Source organism: Chelon labrosus (assembly GCF_963514085.1).
Source record: "Chelon labrosus genome assembly, chromosome: 24".
NCBI classification, from domain to species: Eukaryota; Metazoa; Chordata; class Actinopteri; order Mugiliformes; family Mugilidae; genus Chelon; species Chelon labrosus.
The window spans coordinates 3,425,716-3,440,747 of record NC_140357.1 but is presented as its reverse complement, the minus strand read 5'-3'; the positions used below and the strand labels follow the sequence as shown (position 1 = coordinate 3,440,747).

The following is a 15,032-nucleotide window of genomic DNA, read 5'->3' as shown; positions in this document are numbered from 1 at the left end:
AATTCGGTGCCACTGTGATCCTTGCGTTTTGTAGATTAGTGAGAAATTAAAATAATGAAGCGCAGTTATTTTAAGGTTTAATATTATCTATACTGTGCTGTGAATTAAATACAGCTCATTACAAACCCCCCCCGCAGGGCTGCAGCATTTTTACCTGGACTCTTTTTAAGCTTCTTTTCGGTTTCGCGTTTACCTGAAGAGCTCTTGTCCTTCATCGGAGTCATGTACCCATCCTCGTCGGTGTCCCCCCTGGACGCTCTCTCCCCCAGGAAGATGGTGGGGTCGGCGCTGTACCTCTGACCGCCGCTGTCTTCTCCGACAGCTTGGCTCAGGCTCTTCTTGTGCAGGCTCCCGTTGCAGCGCTGGTCCTCGAGGGCCGGACCTGGGCCACCTGTGGCTTCCTGGTTTGAACAAGCTTGAGCGCCTCCCAAGGGTCCTTCGGAAGGTTTGGACCACCATCTCTGTAGCCAAACTGGTTCTGAGGTAAAGGGTTGTGGACAGCAAACAATATATGTGTTTATCTTTGGATATAGGTTTCTTCTGGCACTATTTAGCTACAAGATAATACATTTAATTTCAACTGATCCACAACAGCGCAGACATAAAAAATAATAAAAGCTCGAGTCTGTTTATGCAGTTTTAAGCCACCTGCAGCAAAGGAAGTGAGACTTCTAACCCAGGCTGCCGCCTGCTCGAGTAAAATTCTCCGACAAAACTTCTGTAGGTGTAGTCATCAGCCTTAAGGGACTGTGAGGGGCACCCGGGCGAAGCTACGATTCAAACACCTTTACCTCAAAAAAAGAACAAAAACCCCCACAAGAAAATACAAAACATGACATGTGAAGCACAGGGCTTCTCGTGGTGTTGTGCTGGCTTGCCGGGGGCTATTTAATCCAGGCCAACTCCTCTGCACTCGCGCCAGCTACGAGCACTACAGCAGCAATTACAGGAAGCGGAGCAACAAAACACAAAAAAAAAAAAAAAAAAAAAAAAAGGAAATGTCCCGGGGTTATATCTGTCCACCTACTCCCACAGTCGTCCCTCTGTTGCAACCAACCTCCCCCTCATCCAAACTTCTCTGTTCATCCCTTCTTCAAAGCAAGTCATTATCCGCTCCTCTTTTCAAGTATGAGTGCAAATCAGCAAAGATAAGACGGCACCGATGGATTTTTACAACGGATTCCTCTCTTTGTTTAGGTATGCAGGTGCCAAAAGATTTTCAACTTGTTGACCTTAACCATCCTAGACCCTTGCTGGATTATGATGTTTGTTTTTTGGGGGCTACGTGCATCGCCGCCAGGGAACAAAAAGCCCCTGGCAAACGGATAGGTCGCCGGGGTAGAGGTGGATAAGATGCAAAGCTGTGGGCCGGTGGCACGTGGTGCATACTGCAGAGCTCGCCGCAAAGCCTGCACTCATTGTCTATTAGTAAACGGCTCCGGCATTTTAAGAGAGAGTCTGGTATTTGCTTTTGGAGCACTGAGTAATGAAACCTGGGGCCTGGGGAGCCAGTGTTAAAGAGTCCATGTTTAAGACACACAGGCTGGGATGGAAATGATGGAGGTGGGCCATTAGCAGAGGAAAATCATCAGTGTATTGAAAGTTCTTAACCACCTTGAGCACTTATAGAGGACAACGAGAAGGGGAGTCGGCAGATTGTAAAGGAGTCTATAGATCTTTCTATCAAAACACAAATGAGCGCATACGAAATGTTTGGGTTCTTACTCTGTTGGAGTCTACCCGAGGCCGGGTTGTGCAAGACGGAGGAGCCATGTTGAAACCCGCGGCACCAGATACTCGTCAGCATCCATCAAGTCATCAAGGTCCTCTTCGTCTAGTAGGCTCTGGAAGAACTTGCTGTCGTTGGGGCTAGGAAGCTTCATGCGGTCGTCTCCCTGAATCACACACACACGCGACATCTCATTTAACTCCCACTGCAGATGCTCGAAGGCTTTTAACTAAATGTCGTTTTCATTGATAGTCCTTTATTTCATTGCATGGTATTCGAGCAGTTCGCACAGAGGAGCCTTGTTACTGAAAGCCCTGGCAGTGAACCTGCTGAGGCAAACACACCTGGATGACCAGGTACCGTTGGGGGTCACGAGCCATTCTGCAGAACTCGGCCGCCAGCTCCTTGAACTTCGGCCTGCTGTCTGCATCAATCATCCAGCCTGGGGAGGAGAAACACAGAGCAGGAGAGGGGTGTGAGGAAAAGAATAAGAGGTCATTGAGATAAATCCATGTATAACAAACAAGAACCTGAGCAAAAAGTTTGTGTTTGTATTTATTGTCCACAATCGCAGTTTCTTAAATTTCAGTTGGACCTTTTTGCAAGGTTCTTCACCATTTTCCAAGACCTTTGAATGCTTTTTCAATTCTCCATGATTCAGTTTTATTTAACACCGCAAAGGCCACAGGATGCACGAATAGCAACACATTGTGCACCAATACATTCGGAATCAAAACAATATTCGACAACATCCGCTAGGTCCTTGAACAACCGTATTCTATTAAGTATACCATGCTGTCCACTGAATGAGCAAGAAGGGTTCCACTTGAATTAAAGCTATAATGTTTGACAAGGGCTTGATGTAATGGACGAGTTCAAGCAGTGCCGATTGAGCTAATAACCGCTAGGCAAACTTCTCCGTATTTTGCAGTGCACTTGAGCTTTAAATCTGCTTAGCAGCAAGATTAGCATGTGTTTAATGTCAGCCAACACTCATTTGTTTGCCCACACTGAAGAGGGGGGCAACTATAGCAACAGAGATGACGTAGGCTACATCGAATTAGCCTGTGGCAGAGAAACAAGGGTCACAAACGTAACCAAGGTTCTAGGAAATTGCTCCCTGTTGGTCAAAAATAATGAAATAGACCATTTGGAGAGTCAAAGCAAAGTTTCTGATGGTTTCTCTGTGAAGATCACCAGTCATCAAAGTCATAGTATGTCAAAAAGAAAGTTTAACTGGGCAATTGCGTTTCTTGAAGATGTTTGGAATTAAAGAAACCGCTTGGATAGGAGGTGAAACTTCTGATGGTTCACATAACAAAATAACCTACAATACCATTGGTGGGGGCTTTTTCTTGTTGGACAGCTCTGAAACAAAGAAGGACTGAGGTGTACTGGAGGCATACGTCATGCAGTGTTTGGGTAATTACTCTTACTGCGTCAAAGGCGAGACAAAAGTTCTGCACGGTAGCTTTTGGTACAATACACGCTGAGGGCTAAGTGACTTGCTCAAGGGCAACTCAGACGTAGTTATTAAGGAACAGGAAAGTGTCTTTCATTATGGTCTCTATCCCAGGTTTCTCTCTCTCTCTCTCTCCCTCTCTCTCTCTCTGCAGTAAACACAGCAAACCCCTGAAGTGAAACGCCAGGTGGTGCCTCAGCTCTGATCAGACTGTAAGCAAACCGAGCTGACGATTTCACCGTCGCCATCTCTGTTACATTATCTCCAACAATGGCCATAGCGGGGACTGGCTGCTTCAAGCGGTTCTAGATGGGAGTCCAGGGAACGTAATTTCATTTCACTTTATTTCAAATCTAGCAGTTAACACCGAGAAATTGATTACTACATCGATGCAGCATTTAACAAATCAGGATATATTGTCTCATGAATGCTTCCTGTATATAAAAGCTACCGTTTTTGACTCCGTCGGTGCCACTTCCAATGTAAAGCTAGTTCCCCCTTAAATAAACCCTGACCCTTTCTGCTGTCATCTTGCCTTGCCTGATTTTGCTCATCTAATTTCCGCTCAGAGCGCCCACCCCCCACGCAGGCACATTACCTCAATGAGGTGCAATTACTCCAGCAATCAAACTCTATTTCATCTTTATTGGGGTGGCGCTGAGGTGACGGGGCCGCGCAGCGTGGCGGCACGGGAAAAATCACAAACAACGGCTCTCAGCCAACATGTAATTAAAATGAATGCGGCCAATAGTCGAGCTTCCATTTGGTTTCAGACCGTTTGGCGCTACACTGCTTTGTGGTTGTTTCTGATCACTGCTTTGACACTTGTCTCTTGTGGTATGTTTGCAAATAAAGTTGAAGTGAGGGGGAACAACTGAGTGAGTCTGGGAGACGTCCAAAGGCCAAAGAAGATTGGTGCTCCATCACCTGATTTGACTTTTTCCGTTTACCGCACTTTGAGTGTGGCAGAAAGATATAGAAAAACAATTGCTTTTAGTATTAAAAATGAGTATTAGATCACATATCTCCCCTAATAAATCAGGAATTCATAATTAACAGAACCCCTTTGACCTCGGCATGTCATGAAACACCATTATCCTGACATTCCCAGGCTGATTTACAAACCACAAAACATGTATTTCCATCCTTTGGGAGGGAAAGAAAGAATAAGTTGGCATTGTTACTAGAATGAATCGCTGCAGGGCTTCCATGGGTTTCTCCCGTGCTGTCAATAGCCATTGGCAAAGATTAGATATTATGACATTTTAGTTGGATTAACATTTTTGTCATGGGAATATGTTTTGATATCAAGCGCTGAGCTGGATCACATCATACTCTTTCAACACATTTGGCATTTTAAGCTTTCTGCAGAGTGAATGACAATGAGTACCCTGCTAGTTCATATTCCCTCTAAGGAGTCAGTGATATATATAGTAGTATATATAGTAACTATATTCATTATGCAGATATTTGTGCAGCAATGGGTGAGATAATTAAAAAAAGTAAGAAGTAAAAACTGCAATAAAATGGGGAACCATGGAAACCAATGAGGGGGAATAGATGTAAGGTCATTTTTATTGGATTTTTCGCCAATGGAAGTCACTCCGCCATAGCTGACTTCAGATAGGGTGGAGTGATGGCCAGACTGGTGCGAGGAAAGACAGCCAAGCAGCCAATATCTGGCACAGCTCAAAGCATGGTTTGGCATACACGTCTGGACTGCTTCCTGGAAATATGGGAGGGCGGATCCCTCCGCAGCCGTGTACACCAGCACCGCGGTTCTTAATTCAGCCAGCGGACGGGGCGCAAGATGGGAGAGACATGGGAGAATCTGTGGACGATGAAGAGATTGCGGGATTTTGGGCGAGTTGCACTAGCTGGAGGGAGTGCCGGGGTGAGTCAGTTGGGAAGGAGGTGTGGTTGTCCAGATGGAAGATGACACCAACAAGGATGCGGGCAGAGTTCCTGATGAGGACTGGACGGCATGTTTCAGACCATAAACCAGCATCTCATCCCAGTTTCACGACAGCAGTTCATCTCTTTTCCCTCTCTTTATACATCAGCATCTCCTCTAGCCTTGAAATGAAGCCTCCAAGCGCAAATCGCATCTCAACAGATGAATATTAAAACCCGTTTATTAAACTACAACTCATCTGTGACACTTCAAGCTGAGTTGCGGCAGTGTATAAACATGATTTAGAAATAAAAAACAAGATTATGTGCTCCATGGCACTGTGTTGGAGGGCTGCTCTGTAATGCTATACTTAATGTTGCTACCTGTGGCTCAGACGACCATAATGTTTTGCAGAGGGGGATATGTAGCTACTGAATAATTTTTACAGGCTAATCCTTTGATGGTGCACAGTATGGATGTACAGTTTGGTGATACATATTATACCATGACAAGATTTAAAAGGGCAAGGAAGAGCTATAAAACTCTTGCAGAGAGCTGGCCTCTCATGAATGATGCTGATCAGTTGGTCTGCAGTTTATTCATTCTAAAGGGTCATATCGTTGGAACAATATTTGTGTATTTAAATATTCAGATGAAATTAGCTTTCTGTGTGGCCTTTAAAAACAATAACACATTGAAGAAACAAAGGCTGCAGATGCTCAACAGTGGCCCAACAATGGCCCAACAATGGCCCAACACTAGCTTAACACTGGCCCGACAATGGCTCAACAGTATCTCAACACTGGCCCAACAATGGCTCAACACTAGTTTAACACTGGCCTAACAATGACCCAACACTAGCTTAACACTGGCCCAGCAATGGCCTAACACTAGCTTAACAGTGGCCCAACAATGGCCTAACACTAGCTTAACACTGGCCCGACAATGGCTCAACAGTATATCAACACTGGCCCAACAATGGACCAAAACTAGCTTAACACTGGCCCGACAATGGCTCAACAGTATCTCAACACTGGCCCAACAATGGCTCAACACTAGTTTAACACTGGCCCAACAATGACCCAACACTAGCTTAACACTGGCCTAACACTAGCTTAACACTGGCCCGACAATGGCTCAACAGTATCTCAACACTGGCCCAACAATGGCGCAACACTAGTTTAACACTGGCCCAACAATGACCCAACACTAGCTTAACACTGGCCCAACACTAGCTCAACAATGGCTCAATAATGACCCAACACTGGCCCAACACTAGCTCAACAATGGCCCAACAATGGCTCAACAATGGCCCAACAACGGCTCATCAATGGCCCATCAATGGCCAATGGCCGACCGTCTGCTTTCCTATTACAGAAACTATTCCTTGCGTACATTCCTTAAACTATTTAATTGTTAAAATATGACTTGTACATGATATGACACAATTATACTTTAACGTCCAAGTAGAAACAAGCCTATTACTGCTATTACCAGTACTGCTGGGTGTCACTTCAGAGCCACCATATCTGACCTCATATTTGCATGTTAGTATGCAGGTAGTTTATATGCGAAAGTGTGTCTTCTCACATTTGACCATGACCATGTAGACGTCTATGGTGCAAATGGGCGGCTGAGGGAGGCGCTCCCCTTTCTCCAGGATGTCTGGGATCTCTCGCGTTGGGATGCCGTCGTACGGTTTGCCGCCGAACGTCATCAGCTCCCAGATGGTCACTCCTGCAGTTCGTGCCGTTGAGTAGGAGATAAGAGAACCACACAGATGAGGAGAGACGGGGAGGTGAGAGAAAGAGACAATGAAAAAGGTAGATGTAAGCGGGCAAAAATGCAAATAAAGCAAACAGGATTTCAGGTCATTTGCTCCTTTCCTCCCACAAGCATGGAAAGCGGTGACGCAAAACACATTCGGCACCCACCGTAACTCCACACGTCACTCTGATGGGTGAACTTCCTGTAGTGGATGCACTCCAGAGCCATCCATTTAATGGGCATCTGAGGAGACACAGGGAGATGAAACAAACAAAAAAGAAAAGAAAAGGACAGTAGTCTGAACTATTAGCTTCTCATTCATCTTGTTTATTTACATGAACTGCAGATTTTCCATTACGCTCTTTCTACTTGGAGCGCTCGTGAGATATTGGGAAATCGACCGCGCTTTCAACCATCATTTTGCGTTGCTCAATATTACTCAAGTATTGTGATTGATTAGATTCCGTCCAACCCGGGGATCATCAATAGTGGGTGAGCTTTTTAAGATACTAAACGAGACTGTACTGGCCATTTGTCTTGCATTATCTCAATAGCCTGTAGCTTTAAAGCAGGGAGGGCGCAAGCTCGTAATAACAACGCGTCCCTTGACATTCTTGACAAGGACAATGGCATACGTTGTCATATCCTAACTGCCATATGATTTCCATATTGACTGTAAAGGGGGGATTTTCAGCTGTCCACTGAACAAGGCAATTATCTGGCCCTTCCGCAGGCACGCACGTGCACGCCATCCCCTCGCTTCGCGTGGAAGCTCGACGCGCACACACTTCCTCTTCAGGGAAATGAACAGGAAAAGAGGAAATGAAATGCTTCAGGTTGGAGGCACGGCAACTCCACTCTCATCTCTGCTGAATTATCTCCCAGAGCGTGTCTATTTTTATGGCATACATGTAGATGTGCTGACAACAGCGCTCATTTATCACGGCATCAGTGAATACCAACACGGAGTCAATCACTCAGATGGCTGCGTCAAAACTCGCCAGGGTTATAAAGTTTTTTTTTTTCTTCTTCTTCCCTCCGGTGCCCAGGGATAATAGCTCCAACTCAAGATGCAATGGCTACCTCCAGGCCGAGAGCTGAATAGATGTAGCAATGAACAAGCCAATTTAATAAAGCGAGTTGATCAGGACAATTTGCATAGTAAGTCTCAAGCGAGGGAAAGAGAAGGGGCTTCTGATTAATGTAGTCTGGATCCCCAAACAAAACAAACTGATTGGAACGGTGGCTGCATTATTTGCTCGGATAAAGTGCTTCTAAATTGTATTGTGCTAAAACAAAGTTCACCTGAGTTTGCCTGACCAGAGGCGTTTCGCGGCTTCTGTTCTGTATTTTTGTTTATCTCTCAGCATCTCTCATCGTGATCACCTGATTCACAAAGGAAAAAAAAAGAAGGCAACGTTTTTTGGCTACTTCGGGAAATTGTGTTCGCGCCGGTGCTGTCGCTTTCAGTTGTTTTCGCGAAGATCTCCATCCACATCAAAAGGCTTGACATGAGATGGGACAATGTGTTAAATTTTTCTCCCTTCTTGGTTGGTAAACAAGAAAATTATGCATCACAATGAAGCATAATTCACAATGTTGAGTTGAAGACTATTTGAGACTGGGGATTGAGATCATAAAATGTTTCCTGAGGGAATGCATTAGGTGAAAACATTGTCTGAGCAGGCTTAACGTTCTATTCCAAGTTTTTAGATATTTATATGGCAATTTATGTCACCAACTTTCTTGCATCTGGCCCAAGAATGACAAAAAACGCGACATATTTTCTGACGCGCGATGCGGATAATTACTTCTGTTGTGCTGCTGCTATATAGAAAATAAAATTTAATCAGTAACTTGAAACTCTTGAGATTGTGCTGAGGAGGTCAGTGTGAAGCAAAAAAATGTAATAGCGATCTAAGCGTAGTGTCAAAATGGCCGCCACCGTAGGCAAAGTTAGCTAATATGCTAATTTGCTGGTCAATGTGCTAAACATGGCTGAAGATACGCATATTTGACGGATTATGTTCTTTTGCTAAAGCTGAAATGATGATTTGAGTCTTTGGATCTTTCACATTTTAGTTGTCATGTATAAATGAACATAACTTTGTGACTGTTAGCTAAAAAAACAACACACTTCTATTAAATTATATTTAAGCTGATGTAACATAAGAGATACAACTACAGTTGTGTAGACATTTAGAGACACACAAACACCTGTAGCCCTGAATAATGCTTTCCTGGTTTATAGTATCACTATTTACTACATCCACTAACTTTTATGTGTTAAAGGGGAACTACTGTCTTTTACAACCTGGACCTTAATTCTAGCATAAAATGCTTTCCTTTACTCACCCAATTAGCTTTTGTGTCATTTGTAGTCCTTCGGGAGATATTTAGATCTGCGTACATCCATATAGTGGGAGTGAATGGGGCACCGAAATACAGTCTATAAATAACGCATTATCTGCCGCAAAACTCGTTCATTTCACCCATATTTTCTTTTTGTATGTTAGTGCTATTCCCCGTTGAGTCTGGAGTTACCTATTATCATCCTCTGGGGTCTGTAAATTGACCTACAGGCCCCGGATGATGTCTTCTGACCTGGATGATGTCATCTCTGAGTGCCGCGCGCAGCTGCGGCGGTCGGCTTGTTTACCTGTAATTTGCTACTGCTTTTTTTTTGCAACATGGCTGAATGTTTTTCTGATTCTGAGGTTGTGGACGAACCATAGCACAAACCATAATGCGTTATTTAGAGGCTGCATTTCGGTGCCCCAGTCACTCCCACTTTATGGATATACGCACATCTAAATATCTCCTGATGGACTACAAATGATACAAAAGTTATATGGGTGACTAAACGATCATATTTTATGCCAGAAATAAGGTGCAGGTTGTAAAAATCAGTAGTTCCCCTTTAAATTACTCCAGGCTGTACTGCACAAACACAAAGATACGCACACGCCTCCACTTACACCAACCTTGCCCCCGTCTGCGTTGTACTCCTTCTCGTCGGCGTCCAGCAGCCGCGCCAGGCCGAAGTCGGTGATCTTGATGTGGTTGGGCGACTTCACCAGGACGTTCCGAGCCGCCAGGTCCCTGTGAACCAGCCTCCTCTCCTCCAGGTACATCATCCCCTGAGGAAGAACGAGAAGGGGACGACTGTGAACCCCCGTCACGGAGCCGTTCATCATTTTATACCTCGCGACGGAAGCGGGGAAATGTCAGCGCTAACATAAAATTATTGCCGTAACTGTCATTGTCATTAACCGCACGCCGCATGCAGACATTTAGATTCAGTCTTTCATCGTTACCATACCTCATGCACAAAGAGACAGAGAGTCCCAGACAGGTTTTACAGTATTTCAGAGATGTCAGAAAGTTTTTTTGACAAGCTAGGAGTACTGCCTCTCAAATCAGAAGAATTCCCCAAACGAAACTCAATACTTCTCAACTGCAGGATTTTTGAGATGCAGTTCGATGACAGCGATACGACTAGAGAATATATCCTTTTGGAAACCCCTCAAACCTTCACATTGCATGAGCTCTCAATCACTCTACATTGGTGGACCGTGAGACGTGAAACATGGAGTACACGTGAAACGCGGCACTTGTAACGTGTCCAGCTAAAATCTAATCTCGTCGAGTCACAACTGAGATTGTGTCTCCGGCATGTCCCCTTCTGTAATCGAGGCCATTTTTCAAGACGGCCGGGCAGGGAGAACGATGGATGGCCCATCAGTTTGTTAGCGTTGATTATGAACACAGCAAGTAAGGAGGGGAAACAACGAAGCCTTGAGTGGAGAGAATGGAAACTTAGAAATTTTGATGCTCACTGGGAATTTGACAGTCGCACAAAAACCCATTCGCAGCCGAGCGAAGATGACGATTCACCTACATGTATAGGACAAACACAACTGACAATTTCTTCACGAATGCTCGCGCTCAGACGAGCGATCACGTTTTATCCCGCCTCCGTGAGCCCGTCTGGCACACTCCTCCTGCGCTCGTAGCTGAACAAAACAGGCAGCCGAGCACGCAGCCAGGCAAGGCTGGGCCAATTGAAGTGTATTAGAGTGGATGTTAAACAAGTGGATGCCACTTCACGAGTGGATCAATAAAAACACCTTGGTGGGGAAGGAGGCACTCATTGTACTCAGCAGACAATGAAAAATTTCAACCAAGGCCCACGCCGCCACTGGTGCGAGAGAATCATCGGCCAATTTGAAATGCTTACGGTGAGAATATGTTTGTGTGTGCGGATGGGGGTTGCGCGTCGTGTTGAAATGCTCGACGCGGCGAGCCGGCCCGTCCTCCCAGACGAGCGTGAGGACAAATCGATAGCGCCGACGTCTGGCTCGCCGCAAGCTGAGCCCTCATCCATCATCCGCCGGCCTTGCCGAGACAAGATGCGCAGGCACACACATGTACGGCGCATACACTGATGGAGACCACCCATAAGCACGAGCAAGACATATTTCACTGAGCATTCTTGAAATGTTTCTATCTCCCAGTCGGTTTGCATGTCTCTCACTCTCCTTCTCTTTCATCTCCCAGTTTGAGACACTTTCCTTTTTACTTCCTCACCAATGTAAAGACATTGTGTCCTGGCACCGCCCTTTTTTTACTGAAAGTGTATTTAAAATAAATTACTTCTGGGGGGTTCGGGCAGGCGATCAATAACAATGCTGATTACAATAAGCCAGAAGACGGCCGTGCCATGCAATATTTATCCCCGATGTCGACGTCGAGAGAAATTAGGAATCAATGGGCCACACAGTCCATTAATACACTTCGACTTAAAGTGACGGGGCAATGAGGGGAGGCCATCGCGCTGACAGGGGGAATGTACAACAGCTCAAGGAGCCAATTAATTTCCAGCCACCCTGGGCGGTAAACACCAGCGTCCCGGAGGAGGATGTGGGGGCAGCGGCTGGTTCAGGTCGAGAGGGTCCCGCTGATTGTGGCGCTTTAACGTTGCTTAAGAGTCACAATCCCCAGAGTCCCGAGGTCCATAAAGGGAAGGGAGAATGGTTAATTTGTGATTACGTAGCCCGTAGATCATACAAGAACATGCAGAAGAAGCAGTTCAATCTGCCATACCCTGAGCCGTTACTCTCGCGTGACTGACAGGTGGAGGTTCGACCTCTTGAAGAGCTTCCGGGGTTTCTCAAACATATTGGTCATCCCAACAAAGCAGAGCTGCTGACTGCGAGCAGCGCGCAACAACAGCTTGAATATATAGTACATAAGTAAAGTACCTGCCTGCCTGAAAGGCAAAATCACTCTCCTCTCTCTCTCTCTATATTGTTCTGCAGAGACAGCAAAGCCGACTGACTCGGATGAAAACCGACGTTTCTGCGGTATTGCGCCATTCCGAATGTTCCACAGGGTGCTGCTGCACTTAAAGTTAAAAGTATACATTTGCCGCTGACCTTTAAGAGAAATCCGACGCTCATGTTGCTGTACAAAAATGCGTCTCGTCTTTGACTCATCCAACAAGTACAGTAAAGCACTTCCATGCACAAGGGTAATGTCATTTACAGAGAAAGGCGAAGCTGCAGCACCTTGGGTCGTTCTTTTTTTAAGGTTTTCAGACAGAAACAATCTGCATGAAAGGCTCCTAAAGTTCATATCAGAGCCTTTAAGCACTTGCTGACAGATGTAAGCCCTTGCGGACTTAGCAGAAATTCACCTTAGAGCCTGCGACACCATGAGAGCGAACAATTGAGAGAATGTAACCCCAACAAAGGAGGGTGCATCGGAGAGGGAAGAGAATGAGGTGGGAGTGAGCATGCAAAGAATTCAAGGACAACCGGTTACATTTGCTGAGATCTTGTACCTATAAAAGTCCAATTTTTTTCAAGCTACTGAAGCAAAGCCTTTGCTTTTTGTGTGAAGCAGTGGGAAAGGAGCCTTTTTCTATTATTTACATTTCCCAGTGAAATCGAATTGGATTCAATCAGTTGTGTTTGTTGTCCATTTTGCTCAAATGTCCTGTTTAATTTGAGCAAAATTTCAATGTTGTCGTTCGTTCAGAACCGGATGAGCTTTGAATGCATTTGTCCAGTTCATGGAAGGCCGCAGTTAGAAAACGCGCACTTGAACCCTACACGAAAGGTTCCATGAAGCGTTTTTTTCCCCCTGCAGCTCTCACAGCGCGCCGAGAGCTTTGGCAAACCACGCGCCACACTACAGTATCAAGGTTAAGGACACAGCAGCACATCCCGAATGATACAGACTGTATGTTTCAAGCCCTCGAAGCGTTAAGTCCTGCTATGGCAGTTGTTTTTCCAGAAAAGACTGTACTCTATGTAACTTTTCAATAGCTGTTTAGCCAAGACCTTTGCAAAAGTCAGAATTTGCTTCAGGACAAGTCAGTCCTGCCACCCATTACGCACTCTCCGTCGGTGTGGGGATGTACTGCAGAGAGTCAAAGCTAATAAAATGCCGTATTAAGCTGTGAATTCAGGCACATACTGCATGGCAACAACCATTACTTGTTAATGGCTACACAGAACAGAAAAGGAATGGGATGCAGCCTTTATGGAAGAATTCAGAATTCATTGCTTTTTTGTTCATGGTAACAAAGAAGCATAAAAATAGTGCAGGTTTCATGCTTAAAAACACTTTCTTTGTCAGAACTAAAGACAGGAAAATCCATCAGACTCCAATTTTATGCTTAATCAATACTTAACCTATACTTAAGCTATCAGTAACAATGGCAACAATGTACGGAGGACCAAATCTGCCAAAATTAAACGTATAAATGTATTCATTTTATTCTGTATTATTGTATTTATTTATGAGGGAGGGAGTTGCCATTAAAAGAAACAGCTAATTATGAACCATTTTTATTAATTAAAGCACATACTTATTTTTTTACATAATTTTTTGTGCATATATGGTATGTTAACTTAAACATATGCCAAAAAAAATATTTTAATTCTTTATTATTATCCTTTTGCATTTACATTTATTCATTCTACAAATGTATATAATTCAGTTTCCCATTTTTACTTTTATTTTTCTGCTCCACAATGCAAAACGTGCTGTCATTTAAAGAAATAGCGATTCATTATTTAATGCCTACATTTATATTTAATATTGTTTTGCATGCTTTTTATGGTATATTTACTTATTTACTGAGTCATTCATTTATATATTTGGATGTATAATTATTTTAGATTTATTCCTTTTTTGGTCTTAGTTGTGATGATTGCAGTAGTTGCGCTCTATAAAAAATAATAATTTAATTTTTTTATTCCAGATGTGTCAGATCAGTCAGGTTTGTAAGCTTTGCTTAACTTGTCCCAGCTGTCCTTGAGGCATTTATTTATTTATTTGCTAGAATATTTATTTTTCATTTTTGCCTCAATAATTGTGTACTGTAAAAAAGCGCAACAACAATTTAATAATTTAATCGTTCGTGTTTGATGTCAGAGCTCGGTGCATCAGTTCAGTCAGGTTTTTGATGCTTTTTTTAACTTAGCAGTTGCTCCTGATTAAAAAATAATTGACTCCGTGGATGAATATGGTTTCCCAGATATCTTTACCTCTGACTCATTTCCATCACTAACTTACTGAGCTGTATCATAATAAATCATTTGCACTTTAGTCATATTTTTGCATCACCCAGTTCTCTGTTCTATGAAAAAAAAGGTTAAAAATCTAAAGTGATAACATGCAATGAACAATGCAAAAAATGGCTTGTGGACCGATGTGGTTTGACATAAGTAGCTACTCTTTCCATTGCATCCTCCTCTGACTAAATGCCGGCTATCAAAGGGGATAAAATCTCATTTTAAACAGCACTGAAGGTCTTTTTCATCTGTGCAGGGTCCCGTATTGTTCACAGAGGCTAAAAAGTATTATAAAGTACGCAGCAGACGAGGCCATGGCTGGTCCATGACCCATTAGCACCTTTTCTCCGGCAGGAAGAAAGGACGAGTAAAGATCTATGTCTTTGGTAATGAAGGAAAACATAGGATGAAACCAGGCGTGAACAAAAAGTGTGAGTGGTCTGGGGCGGCGGGGAGAGAAACATGCTGTGGAATAAAAGATGCTGGCCATAAAGGAGAGAAGTTGGAAGGAAAAGTGGGAGGAATGGGAAGACGCATATGATGGACTACAACGGGTAAGAGATTCACCTCACGTCTCCAGCAGATCCCGTATTT

General features: G+C 44.0%; 1 protein-coding gene across 1 annotated transcript in view; it reads right to left on the bottom strand.

The window, feature by feature from the left end:
* The window catches only part of LOC311509449 (receptor tyrosine-protein kinase erbB-4), a gene marked incomplete at its 5' end in the record, with an annotated part of 240,178 nt that overhangs the window by 2,196 nt on the left and 222,950 nt on the right, over positions 1–15,032 (bottom strand). Inside the window, 8 exon segments of the mRNA XM_084574670.1 lie at positions 194–451; positions 454–478; positions 1,726–1,784; positions 1,787–1,895; positions 2,074–2,171; positions 6,676–6,822; positions 7,020–7,095; positions 9,831–9,992. Of these exon segments, the coding sequence (XP_084430796.1) occupies positions 194–451; positions 454–478; positions 1,726–1,784; positions 1,787–1,895; positions 2,074–2,171; positions 6,676–6,822; positions 7,020–7,095; positions 9,831–9,992 (934 nt within the window).